A 14,607-nucleotide genomic window follows, 5' to 3' on the forward strand; every position below is an offset into this window, starting at 1 on the left:
TTTCTTCTTCAAAGCGACCTTAGAAGTATCCCACCTTCCACGAGATTCAGTTTCTCACCCTTCCCCCCATAAAAATCCTTCTGGCCACATCCTTTCTTGGGTCTTGTCCAGCTAGTGCTGTGTCTTTAAGGAAGCTGAAGCTGCTAAAAGTGAGTGAGAGAGAGAAAAAAAAAAATCAAAAAATTTGGCATCTTTTCCCCCTCAAGTTTCTGGTGTCACTTATGAAACACGGGTCCTTGTTGCTGCAGAGAAGCAGTTGTTTTGCTGGAAGGAGGAAGTATACGGGCTGCCTGGGCTCCCTTCCTGCAGCCTCCTCTCAGCAGACAGTCTCAGGCACCCTGTCCGGATAAGGAAAGGGCAGGCCCAGATGTGCAGAGTGAAGGTGGGGCAGAGACCAGGCTGCCCCTTCCTCCAGCATCTTCATCTTCCCCTGGCCCTGAAGACTGTCCAGGGCTAACTCTTCCTTTGTTGCTTTTTTGGTCCCATCTTAGAAGAGACTCTGCTTGACTAAGAAAGAGTAGTTTGAAGGTAAGCCAGCTGGAAGAGGGCTCCAAAGGCCAGTGGGAGGAGAGGGCAGCCTGCCGGGCACAGGGGCTGGGCTCCCCTGGGCACTTTCCTGTTGGTTTGGGGTGCTTGGGACAATCCCTTGCTTGGATCTGTCCAGGGGGCCTCAGTCCCTCTAACAACCTCAGCCCTGGAAATCTCAGCAGTATTTGGATTGAGCCACTGGCCTCACCCAAGCCAGCTGAGAGGTCCTGGCAGGGGTTTATTTAGGCAGCTGCCTGGTGTAGTTTGAACAGAATAGGCCAAGGGTGTGATTCTGTAGAAAGGGTCTGGTGTCTGCTGTGGTCACAGGCCGGTAGGAGTGGGAGAGCGGTGGGTGGGGCGGATCGGGGTGGTGTGCACTGCACAAGGGGCCTTGTCTAGGCCGGGGCAAAGCATACCTATGGGGGGCTCTAGTGGGAGGGACTGCGGCCAGGATGTGGGAGGGCAGGAGGGAGGTTCTGCTGAGTGCTGGGGGGAGGAGGTGGCTGGAAAACAGATTTCAAGCCATAAAGTCAGCTAGGAGCTGGCCGATGCAGGGAGAGCTCTCTGCTCAGAGAAGGAGCTGGGGTCCTCTTCCGTCCGGTCTTCACCCGCTCCTGACTGCATGACCTCGGGCAAGTCCTGGACCTTCTTTTGGCCTCAGTTTCCCCTCCTATAGAACAGGGGTGGTGGGCTAGGTGGTGTTGGGTCTTAGCTGGATGATGCTGGCAGGTCCTTCTGATGGGGAAGAGCTCTGGGTCAGGGTGCTGAGAGGGACGAGTGCTTTCCGCGTGTCCTCGGGGTCACCTTGGTGGCATGTCCTTCTCTGCAGGAGGTAGGATGCAGGAGCTGCGTCTGCTGTGCTGGGTGGTCCTTGTGGGCCTGGTGCAGGCCTGTCCTGAGTCCTGCGACTGTGGGGAAAAGTACGGCTTCCAGATCGCCGACTGTGCCTACCGTGACCTGGAGGCCGTGCCTCCTGGCTTCCCGGCCAACGTGACCACGTTGAGCCTGTCGGCCAACCGGCTGCCAAGCTTACCAGAGGGCGCCTTCAGGGAGGTGCCCCTGCTGCAGTCGCTGTGGCTGGCGCACAACGAGATCCGCAGGGTGGCCGCTGGTGCCCTGGCCCCTCTGGGCCAACTCAAGAGCCTGGACCTCAGCCACAACCTCATCTCTGACTTCGCCTGGAGCGACCTGAACAACCTCAGCGCCCTCCAGTTGCTCAAGATGGATAGCAACGAGCTGACCTTCATCCCCCGCGACGCCTTCCGCAGCCTTCGTGCCCTGCGCTCACTGCAGCTCAATCACAACCGCTTGCACACACTGGCAGAGGGCATCTTCGCACCGCTCACCGCGCTGTCCCACCTGCAGATCAACGATAACCCCTTCGACTGTACCTGCGGCATCGTGTGGTTCAAGACGTGGGCCCTGACCACTGCTGTGTCCATCCCAGAGCAGGATAACATCACCTGCACTTCACCCCATGTGCTCAAGGGCACACGGCTGAACCGTCTGCTGCCGCTGCCTTGCTTGGCACCCTCAGTGCAGCTCACTTACCAGCCCAGCCAGGACGGGGCCGAGCTGCGTCCTGGCTTCGTGCTGGCGCTCCACTGCGACGTGGATGGGCAGCCAGCCCCCCAGCTTCACTGGCACATCCAGACTCCCGGCGGCACCGTGGAGATTGCCAGCCCCAACGTGGGTGCCGATGGGCGTGCCCTGCCCGGTGTCCTGGCAGCCAGCAGCCGGCCACGCTTTCAGGCCTTTGCCAATGGCAGCCTGCTCATCCCCGACTTCGGCAAGCTGGAGGAGGGCACCTATAGCTGCCTGGCCACCAACGAGCTGGGCAGTGCGGAGAGCTCTGTGAACGTGGCACTGGCCACGCCAGGCGAGGGTGGCGAGGATGCGCTGGGGCGCAGGTTCCATGGCAAAGCGGCCGAGGGTAAGGGCTGCTACACGGTTGACAATGAGGTGCAGCCGTCGGGTCCTGAGGACAACGTCGTCATCATCTACCTCAGCCGCACTGGGGGCTCTGAGGCTGCAGCAGCAGGAGGAGGGGTCTCTGGGAAGCAGCCCCCAGGGCTGCTTCTGCTGGGCCAGAGCCTCCTCCTCCTCTTCCTCACTTCCTTCTAGCCCCACCCCCACCCAGGCTGGGCTGGAGCAGGCCCAAGGCCTCGCTGACTCCTGCCCCTGACTCTGCAGCCGTCCCTTACAAGTGCTGCAGGGGTCTGGGCTCGGCAACTCTCGAAGCCTGCATCGGGGACTTCCCATCTTCCTACCTCCCTTTCTCCTCTCTTCTGGAACACTCACCACCCCAACTTGTAGACTTGCTCAAAGCTAATGACTAGGACAGGATTTGATCCCGTAACTCACCGTCTATGGTGCTAATTGCTGCTAACCACAATGCCCATGCTCCCTTCTCAGGGGCAGCGTGCTGACAGGGCGGTGCCCTAACCAACCGGGGTGGGGGGGGCCTCACTGATGGAATTCTGGTCACCGGGACTGACAAGCTGCTGAAGGCTATGGGTGGGGCTCGGGGCTTGGGGCTTGGCAGGGAGGTAGGCTGAAGCAGACAGGGCACAGGAGATGTAGCATAGGATGTAGCAGAAGTGGCTGGCATGGCTTTGAGGCTCTCTGACCTGCTTGAGCTCCTGCTGACCTTTGGTGTTCTCTGATGACTTGGGGGCTTGGGAGGCTCTGCCCTCATCTCAGACAGGACTGGAGTATCCAGAATGTCACTCATCTCCTCACCCTTCCTCCCTCAGTGTGCCCCTCCATCCTGGATACCTGCCCTGCCTTCCTCTCCAGGTACACATCTGTAGCCTGCCCCTCCAGAGATACCAGGCAGCCTGGGGGTGGCAGAGAAATAAACAGCGTTTCTGATGCTCCCCTGCATCTGCCTGGTGTTTCGTCTGGACCTAGGGGCCCCCCGGCCTGCCTGTCCACATGTCCCGGGGCCTGTGAGGCAGGGAGGGGTGGCCCGGCGGGGGGCTCAGGGCTGGGTTGAGCTGCAGATGTTCTCCTCCACCCGCCACCTAGCCCACGGCACAAATGGGGGCATGAGCCTGACAACCATTGCAAAGGCTTCCCTGGGGTCCCTGAGCAGTGGCCTGAAGGAGGTGTTTTGGAGGGGGCGTGGGGGAAATCAAGTGCCTGGGTTGTGGCCTCTCTTCCCAGTCCTGCTCCTGGAAGAGATGTTAGGGAACAAACAGTGAGGAAAGCGGGGACGGGCAAGGCAAGATGGAGGGGAGAGAGAAGGGAGGAGAGAGGGGATGTAGGATGGGATGAGAGGGAAAGAGAAAGACCCAGAGAGACTGAGGACAAGAGAACATATTTGAAGGAGACGCCAAAGGAAATGAGTGGTACTTCCTCCCACATTTCCAGAAAGAGGAAATAGTATTCCTGGAGGAAAATCTTTTCCTCACAGAGCAGGGGGATCAGGAACTGACCTGGTGGGTGGAGGGCCTGGCAGCAACCTGTGGGTCTCCTAGGATGGGGTCAGAACCTGGAGACCATAGAACCTGTGCTGGGTCAGAGATGCATCTCCCTAATGCCTTCATCCTTGCCCCTTTCCCGATCAAATGGTGCTATGCGTAGGGACAAGACCGCATGAGAGAGGATCTGAAGCCTCTGACTAGAGCCCCCAGAACTGCTTAGTCTAGCAAAGTGGAGGCAGGGAGGCCAAGGAACGTGGGGTAGCAGTTGTGAGCCTTGGAGGCTGGCCAGCCCCGCTTCCTCCTCCTTCCACCGAGGCCCCTCCCCCATGGTCAGCTTGCAGCTCTTGCTGAGCTGCTGTCACCAGAGCACATGTCAAGGATGACTGCACCTCTGATGGAAAGCAGCAGGATGGTGCCGAGTCCCCTGTGCTGTGCCACTTTGGGTAAGTCACTGCCCATCTCTGGACTTCAGTTTCCTCATCAAACAAAGGATGGGCTAGGATATGGTAACTCATTGACTCTGACCCATTGACTCTGATTATCTAAGTCTTGATAATCCTAACCCAGCTTGGACCCCTTGACATCTCTGGCTCCATTCACTGATGAGCAGGCTTGGCTTCTTGGAGTAGGATGTGGGCCTAAGACCTGAGTCCGGGGCAGCTGGGGAACATTTGTGCTCTGAATGAACTAGCTACTCGCTTGTTTTAAAGTCATCCATGGCCCCCATGCCCTCCGGGTGAAGCCCGAGTTCCCCAGCCACATGTTCGTGGCCCTTCTGACTGGCTCTCCAAAGTCACCCCTCCCCACCTCTCTTGGAATAGCTAATTAATTGTTCCTTTAACAGTCTGAGATGTCTCATCCTCTGTACGTTTACTTATACTGTTCCATCGGTCTGGACACCCTTCTCCTGTTCCTCACTTGGCTAAGTCAGCTTCTGAGAGTCGGCTGAGGTACCACCTCCTCCAGAAAGCCTTCCTGGATGCTTTTCCCTCACCTGCCCCCAAATTGGACTAGGCCCCCCTCCTCTGGCTCACACAGTCCTGAGTGTCCTGTGTCCCAGCCTGATTACACTCTATTATGACTCTGTTTCCATATTAAGGGCAGAGACCCAGTCTGCCTTCTCATTCCTGAGACCCTGTCAATCACTAACCCACAGGGCTAGGAAGACATTTGTCAGTGGGCTGCAGTGGGATCAGACCCTGCCCTCTTTGCCCTCTTCCTGGGCCTCCTCGACGGTGGGTTGACGCTCCCTGGCCCTGCCTGGCTTCCTGCGAGTTTGAGGCTGTAGCTTGGGTGCAGGAACGTGGTGTAATTGTGCAGATATTTCTGGAGGCCCCACTGATCCAGGTGTGTGGGGTGGCCACATCTGCCCCACCCTCATTAGCCCCAGCCCCACAGTGGCCCCCAAAGCCTCACTCACACATGCCCGCACCTCAGTCCCCAGCAGGGGGAGGGACCCCCTCAACTGTCCTCCCTTCCGCATACTAGTCTCCTCCTACCTCCATACCTTTATTCATATTGTCTCCCCATCTCTTGAAATCTCTCCTCCTCCCCAAATCCTGCTCATTCTCGAAGACCCAGAATCAGTCCTACTTCCAAAGCCAACGCTCACACAGCTCAGGGGTGGCACCATAGGTCCCCAGTCTCTCCACCACCCCAAGGGATGTGGCCATGGTTCCCGTTCTGCCCCCCACCCAGTGCCCAGCCCAGCACTGATCAGAGTACCCCAACCCCACCCAAGCCCCATAAACACAGTGTTGATTGACTGGGATGCTGGGCGGTTTTCCCCACGTACCCCTACCCTTCAGGAAGACTGTTCCTTAGGGACAAGTTTATTACAGGGAACACACTAACCTCTTTCATAATATCTAAAGGCATACGAGCTACAAAAATATCAGGCTCTCAAGTGTGGCCAGCTCAGTGTGGGGCCTGGTTTGAGCCGTGACTGCTGCCAGGTAGGAGCCCATGGCTTCCTCCTGGGCTGCCTTGCAGGCCACGGGCCCCCCAGGAGGAGCGGGGAAAGCTGCAGGAGAGAGGAAGCGCTGTGTCTGGTCACGGTGGTGTGTTCCAAGGCTGAGTGGGCCCAGCTGGGATCCTAGGTTGTCCTGGCCTGCATCACCAGCCCCGATCAGGAGAAGGCTTCCGTGAAGCCTGAAGGCTGGCGGCAGAGCCAGTGTCCGGAGGAGCCTGGATGTGGCTGCCCCGCTTCCATCGGCTCCTGGACCAAGGGCCTAAACCACCGATTGCTTTCTCCAGAGCCCTAGCTGGCTTCCCAAGGTCAAGGGGGCAGACCAGAGCCTTCCCAAGGCTTGAGGTTCATAATGCTGACAGATTTCCACCCAAGCAAAGCAACCCCGGCTGGCCCTGAACCCCCGGGACCTGCTGACAGAGCTGGTGCCAAGCAGAGAGGCTGCCATGGCTGGAGCGACGACGCTGGGAGAGCTGGGGACGGAGTGGGCTGGGAGGATGGGAAGTGCTCCAGCACAGGCAAGGACACGGCGGGGTGGCCTTCCCCACCTTCAGGGCTGGCCACCGTTGGCCCGGGCATCTGATAGGGCTGTCTTCCGGAAGGCCTGCAGGGCTGGGTTGTGCAGCAGCGTGTATGCCAGACCCCAGAGGGCCCTGCCTCGGCCTACCCTGGGCCCCACTCCCTTGGCCACCCGGTCCTTGGTCTGCAGCAGCTGCATCCCTGAAAAGAGACCTTCCGTGAGTCACTCAACACACGCCCAGCCAAGCCCCACCCCCAGCACCTAGACCTGAGCAGAGTCTGAAAACCCCTTGTGTATGTAGGGTGAGGGAGGCCGAGACTGGGGCTCCAGGGGCCCGTTCACAGAGTGGGAAGCCAGGAGAGTGTGCGGTGCAGGAGCGTGTTTGTCAAGGCCCAGGGTGTCATCCTCTGGGTGGCCAGCAGAAGAGGGAAAGGGTGAGCTCTGTGGAGGGGACTGGAGGCAGGGCTGGGAGGAGGGTTCCTCTCCCTACTACACACTTCCCAGGCAGCAGGGCGGGGAAGGACGTACTGCTTAGGAGAGGCAGGGGGTGGCCTGGGGTGTGACAGAGCCCCTTAGCTCTGAGACAGCTGTCTCGTTCTCCACGTGAGGAGTGAGTGTGTGTGCACACACGTGACAGAAAGTGTGTGTATGTTAGTATTATGGGAAAAAGTACCCTGAGATGGACCCGGAGAATTCTCACTTCTTCTCTCTCACAGGCAGCCCAGAGAGGAAGTGGGCATTTTCCTAGCCCTCTCTCCCTTGCGTTGCTGGAGAGGGGGCATGCCTCCTCCCTGGGAGAAGCCGGGTGGGCTCAATTCCCCCCATTCCCGGTGGAAAGTCTCACCTTCCTCTTCCTCCCCCAGTCTGAGGCCATCCCGGGGGACCGCGTGGGGCTGGGGCCTCCGAGTTCGCAGGAGCAGGGCACAGAAGGCTGTCAAGGCTGGATGTGACTGGCTGACCTCCATCTTCAAGAAGTTGCAGTATGTGTGGTAGCCTGGGTGGGTGGGCAATGGCAGTGCTAGTGTGGGGGGGCCCCAGCCGGCACCGAACACAGACACAGGGAGGTGCCCTGCACACCCTGCCTGCGAGCATGTGGGCACCTGAGCGTCTTGCACGTGCACTGCACATGGCCCCCTACACATACCCACATCTTGGGGTTACAGACATCCTCTGTAGAGACTAGGTCAGGGCAGACCCTCCCGCACTGCTTGGGCAGCCTGAGCATCCCCTGCCCCCAGCTCCTGCCCAGTAACCTTACCGGGGTCGAAAGTGGCGGCTCTAGGTGGCAGCAGGCTGAGGTCCATCTGGCCAAGGTGGACAGCATTGTAGAGGGCAGAGAGGAGCACTCGGCAGGTGGCCATCATGGCACCCACCAGCACATTGATGGGGAAGAGAAGGAAGGTGGTGGCATAGAGTGCTCGCCTGGGGTCAGGGAGAAGAGAGCTGAGGCAGGTCCTCACACAGAGTCCCTTCCTCAGGGTCAATGTCAGACCTAGATGACCACAACTGCCGTGTATTGGTTGAGTGCACCTCTGTGTACCCAGCTTCTGGGCTGGGTCTGCTCTCTCAGCCCAGCTCACTCATCCCACCCATCTGGGAGACAGAGGCCCAGAGAGACTGGGTGACTTCGCTAAGGCTGTCTGGCTAGTCAGTGGGGTTTAAGTCCAGGTCCACCTGGATCTTTCTATGACCCTGCTGTCCCCACCTCCCTCCTCTGGGTCCCTTGTCCACCGACTCTAAGTCTCTCCTGGGGCCAAGGTCCTCCCACAGCCTAGCACAGAAATAATATTTCTGTTAACCTCCTTCCTGCAAAAGGGAGGAGTATCGATCCCCAAAACAGGAAAGGCTCATGGGGGTATTTCTGGCCCTGTGAGGTAAACAGAGAGGTATTTTGGACTAAGCTGGGTCACTGACCCCTTTTAAGGCAAGCTCTTTTTACTACTCACTGGGCTCCCCATTAGAGAAAGGGGAAAGTTGGCAGATGAGGGAGAAGGGCACAAAAAGAAAGACACCGAAGAAGCAGCTGAGGGCCTAAGGGAGGCGCAAGCCCAGGAGCAACCTCACCGGTTGGTCAGCTCTGGGCGTCCATGGTGAGTGTCTAGGAAGACCCAGTGGGCTGCCATGTTCTGCAGGGTCACAGCCAGGGTCAAGGTCAGCCAGAAGGGCCTGTGGGGGGTGAGGGGATGGGGAGGGTGTCACTATTAGTGGTCCTCGGGGAAGCAGTCCCAGAGCCCTTGGCCCCTTGCTTCACTCACCATGAGGACTTCAGGGATCGGAGGAGCAAAAGGTTCCTGCCGTGGAACACGGGCATGAACACCAGGAAGGCAAGGGCCAAGGTCCCCAGGAAGAAGAGGATCTGCTGCACCAGGAGCCCTGCCGGCATGGGGAGGAGAACAGGGAAAGGACTCAGCCCACCCTTGCCACTCCCAGGAGCCCAAGGCTTTGGAACTGGGCAGACCTGGTTTCAGATACCTGCTCTGCTGCTGCTGAGCTGTGCCACCTTGAGCAAGTTATTTTACCTCTCTGAGCCTTGGTTTCTTCCTCTGTGAAAAAGGGATAGCAGCCCCTACCCAGGAGGGCTGTTGTGAGGATCCAATGAGACAGTATCTGTGGCAACTGTTTGAAAACCACAGAGTGCTTTGCAAATGTTATTTTCCCCCAGTTGCTCCTGGGTCCTTGAGGACAAGACAGTATTTGAAATTAATGTTTGCATTCCTACTGGCCAAAGCCTGGCACATGGTTAGGTACCTGAAAGTTACCTGTTGAAACAGCTGGCTAATTGTTTACATGGGATATGTACAAAAGGGTTTCAGAGGCATAAAGTTTACCTCTACGAGGAATTATGACTTCTAGTGCTAGTGATTCGTCTACCCCTTTATCATCTTTTTCCAGCTCTGTCAGCAGCAGAGGGAAAAATCAGGCCCTTGCTTTGGCAACAATGGCCCCAGTCCCCTCACATTTGCAAGGACTTTATTCACTGCAGTGCCCAAGGGAGCTTGGAGGGGTCCTTGAAGTTAATCTAGTCCAGTTCTCTCAGAGCACAGCCCTCCTTATGGCCCCCAACCGTGGCCACATAACCATGCTTGAATACTCCCAGTGACAGAGATGACCTCCTGAGACAGCCCATCATGATATTGCCCTCCCTTACAAAAGCAGGAATACGCCTCCTCGAACTTTCCAGCCCTGGGTCACCTTCTGTGTAAACCCCTGGTGGCACCCAGGAGCCATCCTCATGTGATGGGTATCCTTCTACCAAGGGCCCCTGCACCTACCTCCACACCCCACCTGTGTGGACTCCCTGAGGGCAGGGAAGGCAAGGTGGATCCCTCCTCTTGCTTTTGCCCCAGAGCCAGCTCCAGCACAGGCAGACGCGCAGAGGCAGCCAAAACCTGCTGAGCACCCTCCCCTCCCCCACTCAGGCCAGTGGGGCCTGCCGAGGTCAGGTGGAGTGGGCAACGGGGCGCTCACCAAGGCAGGTAAAAGCAGTCTGGTAGGCGGTGAAGCTCATCCAACAAAATATGGCCTGGCGGGAGGGGCGAGGGCTCAGGGGCCGGGGGCCCAGGTCCAGGGCACCCCCTCGGTGCAGAGCTCGCAGGTTGGCCCTGGGGTGGGAGTGAGGAAGCCAGCGATGTCAGGGAGCATGCACGCTCCCTAATTTCCTGCTCTGGGCCAGCCTCTGGCTGAACTCCCAGTCGAAGTACAACCCGCGGCCATGGGCAGGGAAGTCCAGAGCTGTGGGAGCCCAGAGGAGCTACTAATCCAGCCTGGGAGATCAGGGAGGGCTTCCCAGAGGAGGTGATGCCTGAGGTGCATCTTAAAGGATGAATAAGACTAAGCTGGTGGGGGGCAGGGCAGGGATCAAGGGAGACAAATTAAGGCAGAAGGCTCAACCTGAGCCAAGTCAGGAACGTGGGACACAACAGTAGGGATGGAAAGTGATTTGCAGCTCGGCTGTCAGGGCAGGAGGCAAGGTTCCAGGCAGGCAGAGGCTTGAGGGCCTTGATATGCCAGCCTAAGTAGAGCCAACTCTGTGAGAAAAGATCCTGGGGCAGGAACCCTGAGGCCTGATAAATGTACAGCATACGGACCAGCTCCCTGCCAAGTCCCTGGCTCTCCCCTCTCCACCCACCCTACTCCCAGCTAGAAGCTTCTCTCCCTCTCTGCCCACATTTCCTCAGTGCTCCTTACCATTCACCATGAAAGGGCAACGTAGGCGGCTTGGCATTCCATGTCCCACAATAATCTCTCTGGTGCCCCAGCGCCAGCCAGTCCACTCCTCACCCACACTTCACACTTGTTCTTGCCCACACAGTTCCTCCCACCTGTGGCACCCTTCCTCCCTCATCTCCATTCCCAGGTAGCATGCCAGCTTTCCCAGGTGGCCCCATGCCAGCCCTTCATCAGCTGTACATCAGTCGCAGATGTTTCTCCAACTGGACAGGGATGCCCCACCTTCTCCACCCACCACAGGGCAGCTGGGCAGTTGGGCTCAGTAACAGCCTGGTCCTGCAGGGACTCTCCCTCCCTCCAGCCCCAAGCTTTTCCCCACAGGCCTCCTGGGTCAGGGGTCCTGCAGGCCCATAGGGCTCTGACCATTTCCCCACGTCTGCACCGGGTGGGGGGGAGTCAGAGCCTGTCACTCACCTGTGTGTCACCAGCGAGCGGGTCAGCATGAGGAAGGTGAGCAAGCAAGACAGAACCAAGGCCGAGATGTAGCAAACTGGAAGGTGGAAAGGGAGCAAAGTGGGAGGTCAGGGCTGGGGGTCTCCTGGGAGAGCCCGAACTGCTGCCAGGGTGGTACCTGGGTGGGAGTTATCCCTGCCCCACGCTCCACTCTGAGCGGAGGCCTCTTGTCACATCCCCTGTTCTCAGATCCAGTATAAGTCGATGAACTTGGTTGACCAATACTGCCAGGTGACATCTGGTGGCCAAGACAGAGAGAGGCCAGCTCTGAGGCTGCAGACCTGGCCCTCACCCTGGTCTTGCTGCTTCCATTGCTGTGTGACCCCCAGTGAGAGACTCCATCCAATGTGGCATCTGCCTTCAGCTCCATGGCTTCCTGGCTGTGTGGGCTTCAGAGGGTCATTTCATCTCCCAGCCTCAGCTTGCCCATGCCGGGCACACTGCTGGGCTGCCCATCTCCCAGCACGTTGTGAGCCATAAAACCCCATCAAGGGCCTGCATCAATGGCCTTTGTTAAGATGTGAGCGCCCGTCAGTGTGGCCTGAGTCCATCAGAATGAGGGAAGTGACCACTGCTACCCATCTCCTCCCCGGGTCGCCACCCACCCTGTCCATTTGCACAGATCATGAGCTCCCTGTATCACCAGCAGCTGGGGGAGAATGCATGGTGTTGTGAACAAGCCTGGCATTTAGCATAGCAGGGATGCAGGGCTACAACTCTTCCACCCTATATCCACATCCAGTCTTACTGAACACCCTCATAGCAACCCCACAGAAGAGGCACAGGGAGACATGGGACCAACAAAGAAGCTGAGACTCAGAGAGCGGGCCTGACCCACCAGCCACACTGCTAGGAAGTGACAGAGCGAGTGGTGCAATCATTTTCAAGCAGACCCAGAATGAGCCCAGGGTGTCTGCACTCTGATCTCATTAGTCAGCCAAGGGAAGTGTTCCTGGTTCCCATCAGAGACTCAGGAGGGGAGCAAACATACATGGGAAAGGCAAGCACTAGGTCCTTGTAGCCACAGGTTCTGGAGATGTGGGTCTCAGTGCTGACAGCATATTAGGATCACCTGGAGTTGTTCAAATTCCCATGGCCCAGGCTGTACCTCAGACCAATTAAATCAGAATTTCTGGGCATAGGACCCAGGCCGTAGCTTTTGGGAAAGCAACCCCAGTAATTCCGATGTGTAGTCAGGGTTAAGAACCACTGAACTGGGTTTTGTTTGGTCTTGTTTTTTCAAAGACAGAGTCTTAATGATCTATTTCAAATAGCAACTGTTTGAAATCAATCAGCCAACCAACATGTGTAGAGCTCCTACTACAGTGGTTCTCAAACTCAGGCTGGCATCAGAATCGTGGCGAGGGCTTGTCCAATCACAGAGGCTGGGCTCCACCCTCAAGGTTTCTGAAGTCTGGTTTGAGCCTTGGGATTTCTTACAAGTTACCAGGTGATTCTCAGGCACAACCAGTATTGAGGATGAATGCTACAGAAACCTGGGGCCAATCTGCCTGTCCCTGGCTCACTCCTCCGGGGGCAGAAGGGGGCACTTTCCTGAAAGGTAAGGCTAGGAGAAAGCCCTGGGCACGCGCAGCTCTGCCCTGCTCCACCTGCCCTCCTAGAGCCAACACGGTGCCAGCGAAGGTACGTTCTGGACTGTTTCTGCCAGGAGGTGAGGAGCCTGCCTGCTGAGCCTGCCCAGCTGAGTGAATAGGTTAATTGGGGTGAAGAGTTAGCAAGCCCCCTTGGCCCCAGCCTGGCCTTTGGTCTCCATTTGTCTACCTCTTGCTCCTCTCTACCTCAAATGTGTCCAAACTTGGGTCCCTCCTAATCCTGGTACCCATAAAATCTTCCTGCACTTTGCCTCCTCTAGGATTCTGCACCTTCCCCCTTCTGGGCCCTGATTTTGTGGATCAGTCTGTCTCCCCTACTCAATCAAGCACCTCTAGGACAAGGTTGCCTTTAGAGCTGCAGCACCCATTTTGCAGGTAGGAAGATGGAGGTCCAAAGGAGTAAAGTGGCTTGCCCGGGTCACACAGCTGGTAAGTGATGGAGCAGGAATTCGAATCTAGTCTGCCTGACTCAGAGTGTGAGCTTTCTGTGAATGATGCCAGGCTTATAGTCCAGGTGCCAGGTGGGCAGCCCTAAAACAGGCTCTCGAAGCTCAGAAGACATTTGCTTCTTAGGCTAAGAACAGACCAAAGGGTCCCCAAGCTCAGATCTAATCTCAGTTCCATCCCTGTCTTGCTGAGTGCTTGGGGCATATCTCTAATCCTCTTGGGCCTCAGTTTTCCTTGTCTGTGAACTAGAAGGTTAAACACTGATCTCTTTGACCCCTGCATCCAAGGAGATCCAAAGTGGGAGCATTTGGGCTTGGAAACTGCAACATGTGATTAGCAGTGTCAGGTGTGTTGACTAGAAACCAAATCCATTGTCCTGGACATGTCACTTCCTCCCTCTGCCTTTTGATTTCCTGCTCTGTGAGATGAGATCAATGATGCTGACCTAACAGGGCTGCTGTGAGCAAGGTGTGAGCTTGGATGTGGACTGATGTGGGCCATGTCTGCTCCTGCCTGTGGCCCAGATTGCAGCCAACTTGGAAAATCTCCCCGGAGATGTCATTTTCAGCCCATCCAGAACTTGTCACCTGTCTATCTTGTGGGCTTTGGCCACAGTTCCAGGGAGCAGACACGCTCAGGAAAGTGGTGGGAGTGGTGGCCAGGGAAGGAAGCAGTCACTGCACACACCTCTGCCCACTCCTACTCCCTCCCTGATGGTAATGGTAAGGAAGAGCTGTAGAGCAATCACACCTCCACCTGCAATACTGGCAGCCTAGACTCTGACCATCACATGTTACTCCTCAAGAGCTAGGATGCCTTTGCCAGCCAGGGACTCCCAAGCCAGCAGAGGGTGCAGGCCCCGTGACACCTGACCACCAGGCTTTGTCTCAAGGTGATAGAGAGCCCCAGCCTGGGCATCAGGAGATTGTGTTCTTCTCTTGGCTCCCATCTGCCTGGCTGTACTACCTCAGGTGATTCCTTCCCCATGTGTCAAGTGAGGATACCTCTCAGTCTCCTCCACAGGGCTGTGGAGGTGGCGTAGGTGGGAAACAGGGCTAAGGGATAAGGAGGCATCAGACCACAGATGGGGAGACTAGTATAGTTCCCCGGCCCAGGAGCACATGGTCAAGGGAAGGAAGGAGAAAGGAAGTGCCTGGAGGACAGGGATTGGGGAAGAGAAAGCATCCGCCCTGCCTGACCCCACCCACCTGCCATGAGGATTAGCTCAGAATCCTGGCGCACTGTCCCACTTCACTGCCTCCTTTTCCCCTTCCCCACCCGCAGCAAAGGCCCAGGGCTGTCCCCTCAGCTCACACATACCACACCCTCCCCCATCTCCATGCCTGCGGAGCTGGGCAAAGTCACTAGGGGTGGGCGTGGGAGACACCACACAAGCTAACAGGGGCCCGCTGAGATGAC

The 14,607-nt window shown here is 57.3% G+C and overlaps 2 protein-coding genes across 4 annotated transcripts in view; one reads left to right on the plus strand and one right to left on the minus strand.

Annotated features, from left to right (window-relative positions):
• The first annotated feature begins 211 nt into the window (after window positions 1–211).
• On the plus strand, window positions 212–3,414 carry ISLR (immunoglobulin superfamily containing leucine rich repeat). 3 transcript variants are annotated; one of them, XM_059058670.2, is made up of 2 exons: window positions 212–528; window positions 1,358–3,414. In XM_059058670.2, exon 2 carries the CDS (start codon window positions 1,366–1,368, stop codon window positions 2,650–2,652), a length of 1,287 nt encoding a protein of 428 aa, XP_058914653.1. In that variant the 5' UTR covers window positions 212–528; window positions 1,358–1,365; the 3' UTR covers window positions 2,653–3,414. The 3 variants fall into 3 exon arrangements, with proteins under 3 accessions (XP_058914653.1, XP_066885442.1, XP_058914652.1); XM_067029341.1 differs by lacking the exon at window positions 212–528 and adding an exon at window positions 706–859; XM_059058669.2 differs by lacking the exon at window positions 212–528 and adding an exon at window positions 1,052–1,160.
• Window positions 3,415–5,772: 2,358 nt separating this feature from the next.
• STRA6 (signaling receptor and transporter of retinol STRA6) overlaps window positions 5,773–14,607 on the minus strand; it is a 29,279-nt gene continuing 20,444 nt past the window's right edge. The window contains exons 13-19 of the mRNA XM_059058678.2: window positions 11,090–11,165; window positions 9,914–10,047; window positions 8,701–8,818; window positions 8,510–8,611; window positions 7,704–7,867; window positions 7,290–7,439; window positions 5,773–6,645 (exon numbers count right to left, since the gene is read on the minus strand). Coding sequence (XP_058914661.2) covers window positions 6,476–6,645; window positions 7,290–7,439; window positions 7,704–7,867; window positions 8,510–8,611; window positions 8,701–8,818; window positions 9,914–10,047; window positions 11,090–11,165 — 914 coding nt within the window. The 3' untranslated portion in view covers window positions 5,773–6,475. The remainder of the gene's footprint in view (window positions 6,646–7,289; window positions 7,440–7,703; window positions 7,868–8,509; window positions 8,612–8,700; window positions 8,819–9,913; window positions 10,048–11,089; window positions 11,166–14,607) is intronic.

Source organism: Kogia breviceps, chromosome 3, assembly GCF_026419965.1.
Source record: "Kogia breviceps isolate mKogBre1 chromosome 3, mKogBre1 haplotype 1, whole genome shotgun sequence".
In the NCBI taxonomy this organism is placed as follows: Eukaryota; Metazoa; Chordata; class Mammalia; order Artiodactyla; family Physeteridae; genus Kogia; species Kogia breviceps.